The sequence below is a fragment of the Gastrolobium bilobum genome, unplaced genomic scaffold (assembly GCF_033153095.1).
Source record: "Gastrolobium bilobum isolate Gb01-03AN ecotype WA unplaced genomic scaffold, APGP_CSIRO_Gbil_v1 utg1608, whole genome shotgun sequence".
Classification (NCBI taxonomy): domain Eukaryota; kingdom Viridiplantae; phylum Streptophyta; class Magnoliopsida; order Fabales; family Fabaceae; genus Gastrolobium; species Gastrolobium bilobum.
Window position 1 is genome coordinate 21,544 of NW_026898739.1, and position 14,815 is coordinate 36,358.

Sequence of the window (14,815 nt, forward strand, 5' to 3'; positions counted from 1 at the left end):
AAGTTTAAATGTGCTGTAACTTAATACTGATAATTTTAATTACACTTGTTATTTGTAAAAGTATTATTATAAATTAATTTACGAGATAATTTTATTGCATTGCATTTAATCGTAATAATTAAATTAAACTTTGAAGATTATTTATAATTTAATTTTTAATAATATAATATGAAAAATTAAAAAATGTATTTATAAACTAATAAGAGAATTTCATTTTAGAGTAAAAAGTATAAATAAATTATATTATAGTATATTATATAATTAAATAACAAAAACTAAATATGAAAAAGCAATGTACTAAAAAAATATATGAAAAAACAAGGGAAAAGGAGGAAACCTTCTTTCTGTATATAAGAAATTAGATTCCAATCCAAATCTAAAATTTAGCGATTATTTATGTAGTTTCTTTATAAAAAAAAGTAGTGAACTATCTTCAATAAAAATATACAAATTTTATGAGTTTATACTTTTTACTTCCCAATTTACAATATATAATTTTGGAATTAATTAGGAGATAAAATTATGTTCGACATTGCGAAATTCATATTTTTTTCTTTTTCTCTCTTTTCCTCATACAGTTTCATATATGTGTGGAAGATAATTTTATCTCGTATAATATGAGAAATATTAAACATTATAATTTTTTATTATTTAATTTATAATAACTACATAAAATTGTAATTTTAAAAAAGGAGATATGGGGTACAATAAATGGGAAATATATTTCTTAATATGATATATAATAAAAGGAGATAATAAATTACCTCATGCAATATAATTTTTTTTTATTAATGAATCTCATCCATTATATTATGTATGGAATAAAATAAAAAAAAATATTTTCCATGAATATATTTAACAGAGAATAGCAAAGCGTGCCGCAAAATGTAAAATCGCCTCATTCCGAGGAACGTTGTCAAAAGCAACACGTGGCAGATAGTTCAGTGACACGTATTATATCATTATCACTATAACATCCAACCAAACGCTCCAACAGCGACAACGATGAAACTACTGAGCGAAAAACGAAAAACTAAAATAACACGTGTTATATAATTAATTCTGATTTATTTTTATTTACGGGTTCAGTTTGTGTTCTGATTCTTTTCCCAGTTTCCTCTCTCTCTCTCTCTCTCTCTCTGTCTTGTCTTGTCTTTGTCTCTCACAAAAATAAAACCCAATCTCGTATATTATATTAGGGTTTGTTTGGTTCTTTCGTTGTTGTTGTTGTTCGTTGGGAACGATGATGATGGAAGGAGCGAGCAACGGAGGGATGTTGTACCACGAGGTACAAGAGTCGAAGCTCTGCGCTGTGCATTGCGTCAACACCGTTCTTCAAGGTCCCTTCTTCTCCGAATTCGACTTGGCTGCACTCGCCTCCGATCTCGACATCAAGGAGCGACAGATGATGCTCCCCGCTCTCTCCTCCGGCGACTTCCTCTCCGGCGAGTCACACAATGTCTCCCTCGACGGCGATTTCAGCATCCAGGTCCCTTCCCCTTCTCCAATTAGGGATCCCCCCCCCCCCCCCCCCCCCCCCCCCTAATTCCTCTTTTCTCCTTTTAATCCCTTTCCTTCTTTTGTATCAATGAAATTGAGGGTGAGTGTTGAAACGGTTTCAATTGTTTGATTAAATAAATTTTCCTGCATATATAATTACTGCTTGCAAGAGGTTAGTGTTGTTGCCATGTGACTCAGAGATCATAGTTTCGCTTCATGTAATCGGGTTTTCTTTTTCTTTTTCTTCTTCTTCTTCTTCTTCAAATGCAAGGTAAAACTGCTTACTATTGACCCAAATAATGGGTCTCGCCCTTACCTGAGCGAGGAGCTTTATAGCCCTAGGTTTACCTTTATATAATCACAGCTTGCAGTGCATGATTCAATAGTCATTATGGCGATTAATCTTGTACCAAGTAGACAATTGAATGAGATATAGGATGCACTGAAGTTTTCTGCATGTTTGAATTAGGAATCTAGAACCAGATTTTTTGTTTCAGTTGTATATCTTTGGCTGTAGTACAACACTTTGGTGTGATTTTGACAAGTTTTATACAAATGTCTTGATGCTTTCGTGCGCGTGCACTTTGTATTGAGAAATACAATTAGATGTCTTTGGCATTAACTGCAGTCAAAAGTTTTAGTAGAGAAGGGGTTTAAGCTAATCTGATTAAAATATCCCCTATCTACTGCTTATGCTTAGGTTGCATCCTTGAGTTGCTTAATCTCCTTGCGCCAAAAATGTTCATGCCCATTTTTAATTGATTTGGAATTTTGGTAGTTGTAGTGCAGTTGGATATTGGATTTAGGGTTATCTGCTTGTAACAGAGTCCATTTTTATTAGCATAATTGGTGAATTCTGTTGTTTTAGATGATGATAACGTGTCAGGCCAATTGAACTGAGTCAAATCCTTGTCAATTCTGAGATTGAGGGAAGGGGATTACTGATATATGTTGGAAATAATATTTGATCTTTTTTTACTTGTACCATGCTTTTGTGCTTTACACTAGTAAGGTTTTGCTTTTAAAGCCAACTCCCTCTATTCACCCTCGTTTGAACTGTCCCCCTTAATATTGCCACCCCATCCTTAGAGAAGGCAAAACATAGAACTATTTTGGTGTTATTCTTTCGTTTCTCTAGAGAAGTCAAAATTGGATTTTTCACCCCTCTAGATTCCATCCTTTTCTTAAATAGAAATACAGTCCAAATATTTGATGTAATGTGCTTGTTTTAGATGTCTTATATTTGTATTTGTTAATAAAAACGTGAAACTCTTGTTTTTATCAGTTTACCAAATAGATTAATTTTTTTTGTTTTAAAAGTTTGTCCAAATGAGTATTCAGTCATTTGATTACTGATCTAAGCATGCTTGCCAATTTACAAAAGAGTCCAAAAACTATACTTTTTGTTTGGAATATAACTTAGGTAAAGTTCCTTGGGTGCTTGTAGTGTTGTTCTCCAATAAAATACACAACTTGTATCATTTTTTAGATCTCAGCTATGAGAATATTAAAAAGGAGGATGAGTTGGCTGAAAAATAATACACATGTTATGTTTTATTAGAAACAGCACGACAAGCTCCTAAAGAACTTTATCTAAGTTCTGTCCATTTGTTTGGGTCCAGGGGAGGGCCCATCAATGGGGTGAGCCATAGGGGATGCACACAGGGGGTAAGGGAGGGGGAGGGGATGGAAAAGGGGTGTGAAGTGCATTGCGGGAATTTAAACCCCTTTGCTCTCCTTGAATGTCCCACAACTCTACCAATGAGCTTTCTGAAGGGGACATCTAAATAATTTTTTTTTTTAATTATCAGTTTTCCTGATAAATAATGTACTTAGATTGATTCCTAAGTATTTTTAAAAGTCTATTGTTCCACTTGATATATTTTATATGCATTATTCAGTCTCTGGATTTCATTTTTCGCCATTGAACTCAAAATCCAAGTTCTGCTACTGTTTTATATATATATATTCGTCTACCATTTGTAGTTACGTACAACTATATTTTTGCATATTGTCATGCCTTTGGTGTCTTGTATGATTTCTGATTTTGGGAAAAACATTATCGTTAGAAGTAGTTGGTTATTGTTTAGTGAAATGTTTGGTACGTACCTCAAATACTTTTTTGGGGAGGCAAATTAGGACTTGCATCCTTTACAATTTTATTTATGATTTAGTTAATTGTGCAAAGCCTTTCCTGTAGGTTTTACAAAAAGCTCTGGAAGTGTGGGATCTACAAGTTATTCCCCTTGACTCTCCAGTTGCCGAGCCTGCCCAGATTGATCCTGAACTGGAAAATGCCTTTATTTGTCATTTGCAAGACCATTGGTTTTGTATCCGTAAAGTGAATGGGGAGTGGTATAATTTTGACAGTCTCTATGCAGCTCCACAGCACCTTTCCAAGTTTTACCTTTCAGCTTATCTTGACTCTTTGAAAGGATTTGGGTGGAGCATATTCCTGGTGAGAGGGAATTTTCCAAGGGAGTTCCCCATATCCTCATCTGAAGCTTCTAATGGTTTTGGGCAGTGGCTTTCGCCTGAAGATGCCGAGAGGATAACTAAATCTTGCAACTCAGTGCAGGCTCCGCCCCAGAGAATTAATGAGAGCCAACAACATAACGATCAGTTTCTTTCACATGGGGAAGCTGAAATGTTTTCAGACATGGAAGATGAGGATCTAAGGGCTGCAATAGCAGCTAGTCTGATGGATTCGTCCCCAGCTGTGGCCATTGCTGAAGCCAGTACTCCTCAAAATGATAATCAAAGTAGTGAACAAGTGGCAACCACTGAAGCTACCCCTCCAAATGAACAACACACCAAGCAAGTGGAACACATTGAAGCTAGTCTACCTCTCAATGATCAAAGCAACAAAAATGTGGCAGCTGTTGAACCCATTTCCCTTCTGAATGATCAAAACAGCCAAGGAGTGCCATCTACTGTATGTGGCAACCCTCAAGATGAAGATCTGAATAAAGAAAAAACCGACTAAGAGGAGTGGCTCCTATTTTGTTTTTGCTATTGAGGACAATAATCCATTCCAATTTTAGTGGTCCGAAACATACATCATTGGCTTAAAGTCATGATGCTGTGCAGTATACACATTCTCAATTCGATTGCGTGATGTATAAACTGTAAGGAAAACCCTTCAGCATTTCCATCTAATCATGATAGTTACCAAGTTTTGACAATCTTTTATAAAACCCTTCGACCTTTCCATATGATTTGTGATAGTTACCAAGTTTGACGATGTTTTTATACAGAACCCCTAGTATTTCCATGTGATTATAGCAACCAAGTCTTGACAATGTTGTATGCCATGATTAGACTCTTGATTTATAGATCACTTAGAAATAATACTGAAATAAATAAATGCAGGCTTTACTGTCATTATCGAAAATTTCGTTTTACGAAGATCTGGGGAATAACATGAACAAGTGAGGAAAATAACAAGTGAGGAAATTTTTTTCGGTGCTACTGATGTATTGACTTTTCGGTGCATTTTTTATTTGTAATATGAATCATTTATTTTAATATCAGTTAAGAGAGTAATTTAATAAAAAATAAGATACGTATCATATTATGAGTGGAACATATAACAAAAAAGCTCATGCATCAGTGGTAGCAGTGAAGAAACTCTCACAAGTGAGGGCAAAGGATGATGACATATTTACACAATTAACCAGAAGGACTAAAGCAGTCATATATACCATATAAAAAAGAACAGTGACTAAAATGTTACTGTTCCTTAACTTTTTTTTCTTAAATGTCACGTTAATAGTGTTATTTTCAATATGCCACGTGGACAAGTTTGTTGGGCACGGTAGCGAACTCAGTTTACTAATGTGACACGTTCTTAGTGGATACCAAGTTCATAACCTTAAGTAGCGAACTTGGTTGCAATCAATGCACCTGCACGTTTCCATTTGCCACGATGACACATGACAAACATGTAACGAAGTTCGCTGCCGTGGCAGGTGAAAACGTGCAGGTGCATTAATTGCAACCAAGTTTGCTACTTAGAGTAGCGAATTTGTCTATGTCTGTTGACGTGACATTTAGGAAAAAAAATTGGAAAACAATGGTATTTATTTTGATCACTGTTCCATATAAAAAAGACTAAGCAACCACAACTGAAATTCTGTGGTTCTAGTTGATTTAGAAGATAAAAGTCATTTACTTAATTGATATCATGTATTTTTCACTGATATCAACTTTCGGTTGTCCAAGGGTGGTGATTATTGATTACGTGTCTGTGCAAAAATGTCAACAACTTTTTTTTTTGGTTGTTAAATCGTCGTCTCATTTAACCACTGGATGGTATTCGATCGTTTCAAATATCCCCTGCCTTGACCTAAAAAAGGGGTCGGGGATTATAAAGATATCAGTTATTTGATCATTAAAAAATAATGTTCAAATCGTCTTTTTGTTTACAATTTGGTTAACAGAGTTTCTTATTTAAAAATAATATCAATATTATTTTTTATAATTGAAGAATTTAATTAATATCTACTTTAGAGCAGCAAATTAATGTCACCACCATCTTTTAGCTAATTAAAACGTGTATCAAGAAAAGACAACAAAAAACTCTGAGAAGGAAGATAACAGTAGGATAACAGTTACTCTTGAAATGACATTGGTTGCCCGTCAACAAGGAAGATGGTAAAAACTTGTCAATAGGTATGTTGCATCTGATAAGAGATATGGGATACCATATGATATTTTAATATGTTAATTCTAAAAAATATTAGATTTTGACACAGTTATTTTTGATATTTTTAATTTATGTAGTGTATATTATATTTAATATTTAATAATTTAACAAAAAATAAAGTGAAACTTATAATATGTATTTTGCAAAGAAACATAAATATCACAAATATTTATGTTAAACTCAATAAAATAATAATTGTAATTTAACAAATCTAATAATTAGAATTATGGATAGGTTATTGTTGTACCTATTTTTTTTTTCGCCTATCTTTGTCTACCACTCTAAAAGATCATTAGATCAGAATTTTAATTAACATTTATCTTTCTCTCTTCTTTTTAGATTATGATCTAACGGTGCTGGAGAGTGATAGACAAAAAAAATAAAATAAGTAGAATAACCTATCCCTTAAAATTAAAAATACAATGCAATACAACCTTTAATTTTTTTTTTAATCTCTACAATATATGTTAGAGTGTTGGAGTGTGTCAAAAAATGTCAAAGATGACATATCAAATCTTTTGAAGTGTCCTGCATCATAGTAAACAGCACACAACAAAGGAACGTGAAATTAAGCATAAACTTTGTTTTTGTGTGTGCCCCTTTGTCTTTGTAACGAGGTAAGGAGTAGAAGACTGTTGTGTTGTGTGGGTTGGCAACACAGAACTGAAAAGCAAAGAACTTTTAGGCTGGAAACTTAGACAGCCAGCCCCAGCTTTCAACAGCAATCCTTATAATACATAATTCAGGGTCCACTGCTATTATAAAATTCAAAAGAATAAAATAACAAAATAAAAATAAAAATATAGGTAAGTTGAATAAAACTATAAAAGTTCAACATTTAGTTCACTGCTTTTCCTTTTCTGTGGATCATCTCAAAGCTCTTTGCTTTTTGTTGAGATAGATCCTTTTCTGGGTTCAAGTTCCTGTCTTTAGCTTCTCCCCAAAATGGGTTCATCTGATCGATTGTTCAACAGGCAAAGAACTCTTCATGAGATCCTTGGAGGTGGTCTGGGTATGCCCATTTTCTCATAGTTTTGATTAAATTTCCTAACTGTATTAGTAATTGTTTTAATTGGTATGTCACAATCTTTTTCTTGGTGTTTATTTGTGTTCATTTATTGCTGTTTACTTTAACTGTGGAATGGCCATATGAGGTCTTTTTTTTTTTTTTTTCCTTGCAATAATTGGAAAAGGGAGAACAAAACCCAATGAGAAGAAAAGAATGAACTGATCATTGACCTTAAATCTGTTTTGAATTAATCCCATGCTTCAATACAGTTGCAGATTTAATACTGTGGAGGCGGAAGAATCTAACTGTGGGGATATTGTTGGTCACACTAGCTGCTTGGGTGGTGTTTGAAAGATCTGGTTATACTCTTTTGTCTCTTGTTTCTAATGTTCTCCTCCTCCTCATTGTCATTCTTTTTCTTTGGGCCAAATCAGCAGCAATTCTCAATAGGTAATACCCACAGAAATTATGTTTCTTTGGATATACTTGACTTGGATCTTCTTACTGTGTGCTGTTTTGAACCCTGAAATGTGCTAGAATGTCTAAGCATTTATAGATCATTGAGACTTCAAATTCAAGATATTTGTTCTAATCTAGAATTGTTGATTAGAATTGTTATGTCTTCTTACTTTGTAGATTTTTCTTTTCTTTTAATTTATAGGGTCCAAGGCTATTTTTTTAAAGATGAATATTGGTATGGTTTAGTGGTTAAAGTTTGTGTAACATGTATGCTGGAATGGAGTCTGTAGATTTTACAATCTTAGCTGTTGTAGTTTTAAAAAATATGAAGAATTGTTTAAAAACTTAATGCTCTATGCAAAATTGTATGACAGATTTGAATAAAATGTGCAAAACACCTTGGTATCTTGATGTTTAGAACTTAATTTTTTTGAACATTGGAGGGGCAACAGTTGTCAGCAGTTGCTTTTGTGCCCATTGAAACCTATTTTTTAAATATCATACTTGAGAACCCTGAGTTTTGGTGCTGCTTGTTAAGAGTAATTCTTGAGTGGGCAGAATTTGCAGAGAAATGACAAAGGAGAAGGGAGAGAGAAGATAGAATTAGAGAATGATTAGAAGAAAATAATTGTTTGATTGTTTCCTTTTCCATGCAGCCATTGTGACCTTTATAACAAGGATTTAAAATACATAAAAGGTATAGCCAGCTAATTGATACCAATCTAATGTCCACTTTCGTGTCATGCCTACATCTCTTCGTCTAACAAGCTAGGTAAATCCTCTTGAGAGAGTCCCTGTACCTGGGTTGTGATGTTCTAGAAGGTGGCTTGGTAATTGAGCACGAAGCCAATATGAAACAGCTTGGCGAGGAGGGTAGTGGATCAAAATAATTGGGATGAGATCCGTCTAGCGGGCGCGGAAGCTAAGAAATCGTCGAGTTGTTGAACTCGGAGCTTGGAATTCGATGTATTTTCAGGTTGGTTGTAAAAACAAAATTAAATGGAGAAGAATATAAAAGAAGATGCACATAGCGATTTTAATGTAGAACACCTCTTCAAATGATGAGTAAAAATCACGGAACCTAGTTCAAAAAATCTTCCATTATAACAAGTAGGATTACAATGAGTTCTTCCCTAGTATTTCTCTAGAGGATTACACAATTCTTCACCCTCTCAAAGGATGGAATACACAAAGTTTTCTCTCCCTATGGAGGAATACACCCTCTCTTCTTTGAAGAGGAATTCAAAGACAATCAACCTTATCTTTCTCTTATTTTTTCCTATTATATAGATGGGGTAGTGGTTTGAATCCGGAAAACAGCCTCTTTCTGAATATATGCAAGGGTAAGATTGTGTACAAGGATTGTCGTCACCTCACCCTCTCAAGTTGGGGTTAAATGGCGAGTGATTTTTTTTATATAGATGGGGTAGACTCTTCATTTCATGCCTTAACATTGACCACGGTTGTTTTTAAGACATGGAGTCTTCTGCAATTAATGTTCAGCCACCAAGGTATTAAAGGAGGAACATCACCCGACAAAATGTGCATCTTTAGCCTTTGATGGGTGCGCTGGTGAAATTGAGCAGTTTCCTAAGTGTTGACAATCAATCGGTAATGTAGAAAATGTGATTCTCTCATTTGTTAAGTGTCCTGATCTTAAATCCATTTATTTACAGTTCATTTTGATGCTGAAGTAGGACAGATACCTTATTTGTATCTCAATACCTGTAAAAATATAGCCCTTAAACTAATAAAGTCCGGTCACAATACATTGGCTACCTATGGAAGAGTTATCATGATGTTAATATGTATCATTGGTTGGTTTGTTATGCTTCAAAATTTTGTGGAAAGTGTTGCTTCTTAACACCTTCACTTGAAAATGATGTTGTAGTTTAGTCACTTTACAATACCAGCTTTCATCATTCTTAACATGTCATGTTCAGCCAATTGCATCTGTAATTTTCGGGGTCCAACTCATATAGTTGTTAATGGCTTGTTGTTTATCAACAAAAGTTGAACTGTTATTTTTCTTTTGACAGACCTGCTCCACCTCTACCACAGTTGCATTTGTCAGACGAAATGGCGAATGAAGTAGCAGATTTTATCCGCACTCGAGTTAATGATCTGTTTTCAGTTTCTCAAGACATTGCCCTTGGTAAGGACTCAAGGATGTTTCTGAAAGTAGCTGCATCCCTCTTGTTGATTTCAGTTGTTGGTGGCTTAACTGATTTCCTTACCCTGGCATACACCAGTAAGTTTCTTAGCTTCATTTGATCAAATTAGACTCAGAATTAGTCACCAGTTTTTGAAAATGAAGTATAAAATTAATAAAAATGAATTTGTTTGGTGTGGTTTTGTTATGTGGCAGGTCTTTTTGTTGTTCTTACTGTACCAGCACTCTATGAAAGATATGAAGATTGCATAGATAGATATATCTTGAAGGGTTACCGCAAATTATGCCAATTGTATGTGAAAATAAATGAGAAATATGTTAGCAGAGTCCAAAATTGGATTCTGGAGAAGAAAAAGCTGGACTGAGTTTTTTTTTTCTTTTTCTTTTCACATTCATTTTATAATATCTTTTATTACTCTTCTAAAATATTTCTTACAGGATCATTGGTGAGATTGTGATTGTGAGTTTGGAAGACGGTAGTGATCTCCTCCTTAAAATTAGTTTCTTCCTTTTGCGTTTTCCATCTTCAATGATGGACTTCTTTTTTGATACAGAATGATGGACATCTTAAGAGGTTTTAAGATTTTTTATTAGGATAACCATAAGAAAGACCACCAAGCACGTGGATTAACTGATTAGGGGTTGTTATAGCTTAACTAGTGGTCTCGAATTTGAGTCTTGGATATGCAGCTGTGTAAAAAACACGATAGGAAGAGTTTTGTTACCCTTGTGGTTCTACGTGGCTTCACTAGTTTAATCAATTAATCGATGAACTAATAGAAAAATCCAAAAAAATAAAAAATAACAATGAAAAGATGTAGATGCAGCTACCTATCCACAACCTAAGTATTTGAACATGTAATATAGGGGGCAGCTATTATTACAGTTATATGTAGATTTGTGCAGACTTCACGGTTCATTCACATTCAATTCAAGAAACTAGCTCAGTAACTCTTTTTTTTCTCTCTCTAATATTTGTCTATGTAACATTCTCCATGGAACAATAATACATATACTTAGGTAAATTTATTCCTCAAACAATGCTAAATAACAGGTCAGAAAATGTCCAGTCCGATTAAAATTGAATTTGGGCGGAGTTGATTAAAAACTTTGGGTCATGATCATTTTACACCAGTGTTTACATTCTCAATCTTTGACTGCTGATCCTACTTGTATCTAATGGTTCTAATTTTTTAGTAATGTGAGCCATTAGATACAAGTGAATCAATGATCAAAATTGAATGTAAGACTTCTAACTTTTATATTAGTGTAAGAATATCCTGTTTCAAAAAGAATTATGATCATTTTACAGGAGTGCAAGTTACTTGAATACTGCCACTTAGTATTTTGTAATCGTGCATAGGAAAAAGCTTGTGAAAATTGTTACTCTACACACGCACACACTGGCACCCTGGAATGCCGCATGTAAAATAACTTGCTTTGTGCCATAAATGGTCACATGTGAAGGACACAGTTTATTTATGAGAAAAGTTCAAAGATTTCCTGTGATTTGTTCCAAAATCATTTAATTTTATGTATTTTTTTAATATCATTTATCTTTTATTTGATTTTTTCCATCAAATGTACCTTTAATTTCATTAAATATTGTGCTAATCTGCTCATTTTGCCCATGTGAAAAGTAAAAAAAAAAAAGAGCGATATTCTCATTACCAATATTTTTCACTACCAACTTACTACTTATTTAATCACAATTAGATTAACATTTTCTCTCTTTTCAAAAATATTTTAACATTCTCTCTCTTTGATCCAATGGTAATGTGATGGGTAGTATGTTAGTAGTAAGAATTTTTGGTAGTTAGAATATCCTAGCTCAAAAAAAAAAACACTAGGGAGACAAATGATTGTAAAAGAGAAGTACAAGGGGATTACAACAGATAAAATATTAAACTATACGGATTTTTTGAACTTTTCCAATAATAATTTAAGAAAAGAAAAAAACTTAACATGAGCAGTAATATGGAACCACACAAGATAATGATGTACATGACCTTCACAAATAAAAGATGTTTTGTTCAACTATCATCCATATGTGTCTTTTAAGTTTGTCATTGATATGTGCCTTTTATGTTTGTGGATCATTATATTTGAATACATCATTATTATTCATGCATGTGGTTGCTAAAGAAAAAAAAATTATTATTCTAATGGTGCAATTTTTTTAATAATTTTAAAACTAATTTAAAAAAATAGAAGATTAAAATAATTGAAATACAACAAAAAGGTAATAATCTTTATCCATTTTTTTATTTTTTTTACCACATTTTGATATTCTTTAGAACCTTGAATTCAAAACGAAAATGGTGCTTATACATACTATTCTTCTTGTACTAATTTTACACCGGTATAAAATTTGGAAGGATTATACTTATCACCAGTTAAATTTATCACCCTTACAATCAATCTAATTACCGTTAGATTTGAATTGGTGATTAATTGTCCCTTATAATCTTAATTTTTTCTCTCACATCCCCTCTCCCTCTCTCTAGGTTTTCATTCCCTCTCTGTCTTTCTCTAGTCTTTTTTTTGGTAAACAAAAGGAACAATGCCCCAAAAACAACAAAGCAAAAACAAAACAGCAAGAAGAAATAAACTAATCAGGTGCAACAGTCTAGATCTGAGCAGAAGATCTCTCCAGATCAGCGAACTGAGTAATAAAAAAAAAGCAAACTGAGTAATAATTTTTTTTTAGTAAGATTAACAAACGATTTAACGAATTTTTCATTGTCTTTGACAAACCAAGGCCATTGTAGTATACTCTTAATCTTCCTAGGATCCATGGACATTCTCACTTTGGATATTATGTTGCCTAAGTATCCAAATCATTTCTTCTTTAGGGTGTTGGAAGCCTTTATCACAAATGGCGAGACTCTCATATATGTATATATATATATTCATCCATTATCCTTCCTTGCCTAAAAGTGGCGAGACTCTCATATATGTTTCCCTGAGGTTGATCTATAAATTGTTGAATCAAGATTACCATGGAATCTTCCAAATCTATAAATTGTTTTGTACATATATCGATAATAGATGTGAAATGAAATGCAAATTCTGGTCTGCAAATATCTATGCCGAAATCAGAATTATCGAAGGTAGCCAATTAGTAAACGTATTAATGATATAAATATGCAAAATTATTTTTAAAAAATTGTTATATCAAAATAATGATAGCGTAAATATTTATTCATGTCGATAGTGTATCAAATATTAAATTAAACATTTCTTCTGACATTGATTCTCTAATAATATTCATCGTTCACTGGCTGATTTTATTATTATTATTTTTTTTTTGTAATAACCATTATTTTAACTTCTTGAAACACTATTTACTTTTATAGAGATGTCTAGTCAAAGACTAGACTAGTGAGATAATATTGGATCTATGACTTTTTCAATATCTCCATACGGTTGAGTATAAACATATTATTGCACATTATAATAGATGGCATAACCAAGACTTATGGTGTGTGCACAATAACAACTAATGAAAAAGAGAGAGAGAAAAAAAATGTTTGTATATGCAAATTTTACCTCTTATGAGTTTACTTGTAAGTAGTGAAATTTTGAACCTCAAATGAATTTTTGGGAATCTAATGCTTTGATTTATTATTGTCACACTAGAATTAGTATAATTAAAAAATCTTTCTTTAGTATCCCTCCTACCCGTTTTTCCTTCTTTGGTCTTAGAATGTGGATCTTTATGTCAGGTTCATGACATTTACTTTTCAAGAGATGATTGAAGCAAGAAAGAAATATTACGATCTAGACATGTAAATTATGTTCATTGTGTATTTTTCTTCAATTAACTTGGTCCTTGCATGCCTAGCATTGTTCTCTAATGTTACTTTTAACAATTCTTGTGTATTTTATGCATGGACAAACTTCTTGCTACTATATGTGTTCATCGTATTTCAAAGTGATAATTCCACGAATTTTTTTTTTTTTGTAAGCCCCTCCAATGTTGGGTTTTTTTTTAATAAGCACGAAACCAAAATTTATTACCGTTCAAAGCTATGTATTTGGACAAAAGGATTATTTTACCTTAGTTCCTACCTAGATGACAAATTATGCTATTTACAATATTCACTATAAAGTGATGAAATGACTTTATTTTTTAGTTTATAATAATCAAAGCGAAAAATATCTTACCAGTATATATTCCTCGTTTTGAGAAATTTTCTTTTTATTTATTAGTTTTGCATGTTCCAGTTTCATTAGATGCGTTTACAAGAGGCATAAGAAGATGATCACCCCACTAAGGGTTAACTTCAAATGAATCATTGCTATCACCATTTATGACACTTACGACTAACAAATACAAGTAGTAGAATTCTTGATTCAACCTATATAGCCATTAGGAGTGTTCATCAACCGATCCAAACCGATTCATACCGCGGTGACCGAATCGAAAAATCGAAAACCGAATAAATCGAAAACTGAAAAACCGAAAACAAAAAAAAAAAACTCCAAATTTTAATTGGATTGGATCGGTTTTTGGATGGGTTAATGAAAACCGATCCAATATATTAATTCCACTCTACCTACTTGGATCTTTCCCTAATCATAGCTTAAAAATTTTAAACCCAAGACCCATTAACCCATCAATTAAACCCAAGAAAAAATCTAGTCACATCTCATCAACAAATTTTTATCTTTGTAGAGCTTCATATCTCATTGCCCAAAAAAAAAAATTATATTATAGTTTACTAATACTTTTGTATTTAAAAAAAAAAATTTACAAAGCCAATATATACAAAAGATGTTATTTGCACAATAATCATGAAATAAATTTTAGGATTTTCAAAACACAGAAAACCGATCCAATCCAAATCGAAAAAAATTAGATTGGATCAAACCAGATTTGAAAAAAAAATCCAAACCGAATGGATAATTATATGATCAGACCCAAGAGATTGGATCGGATGATTTTTGCTTCAAAAACTGA

At 32.8% G+C, this 14,815-nt stretch overlaps 2 protein-coding genes across 3 annotated transcripts; both read left to right on the plus strand.

Moving 5' to 3' along the window:
• The first annotated feature begins 1,149 nt into the window (after positions 1-1,149).
• LOC133283735 (ataxin-3 homolog) lies at positions 1,150-4,730 on the plus strand. 2 transcript variants are annotated; one of them, XM_061480641.1, is made up of 3 exons: positions 1,150-1,489; positions 3,701-4,273; positions 4,319-4,730. In XM_061480641.1, exons 1-3 carry the CDS (start codon positions 1,244-1,246, stop codon positions 4,484-4,486), a joined length of 987 nt encoding a protein of 328 aa, XP_061336625.1. In that variant the 5' UTR covers positions 1,150-1,243; the 3' UTR covers positions 4,487-4,730. The 2 variants fall into 2 exon arrangements, with proteins under 2 accessions (XP_061336625.1, XP_061336624.1); XM_061480640.1 differs by having other exon boundaries at positions 3,701-4,729.
• A 2,337-nt stretch (positions 4,731-7,067) lies between these two features.
• Positions 7,068-10,214, plus strand: LOC133283751 (reticulon-like protein B12). Its single transcript, XM_061480664.1, has 4 exons — positions 7,068-7,220; positions 7,487-7,667; positions 9,716-9,927; positions 10,045-10,214. Exons 1-4 carry the CDS (start codon positions 7,154-7,156, stop codon positions 10,212-10,214), a joined length of 630 nt encoding a protein of 209 aa, XP_061336648.1. The 5' UTR covers positions 7,068-7,153.
• Positions 10,215-14,815: the final 4,601 nt, after the last annotated feature.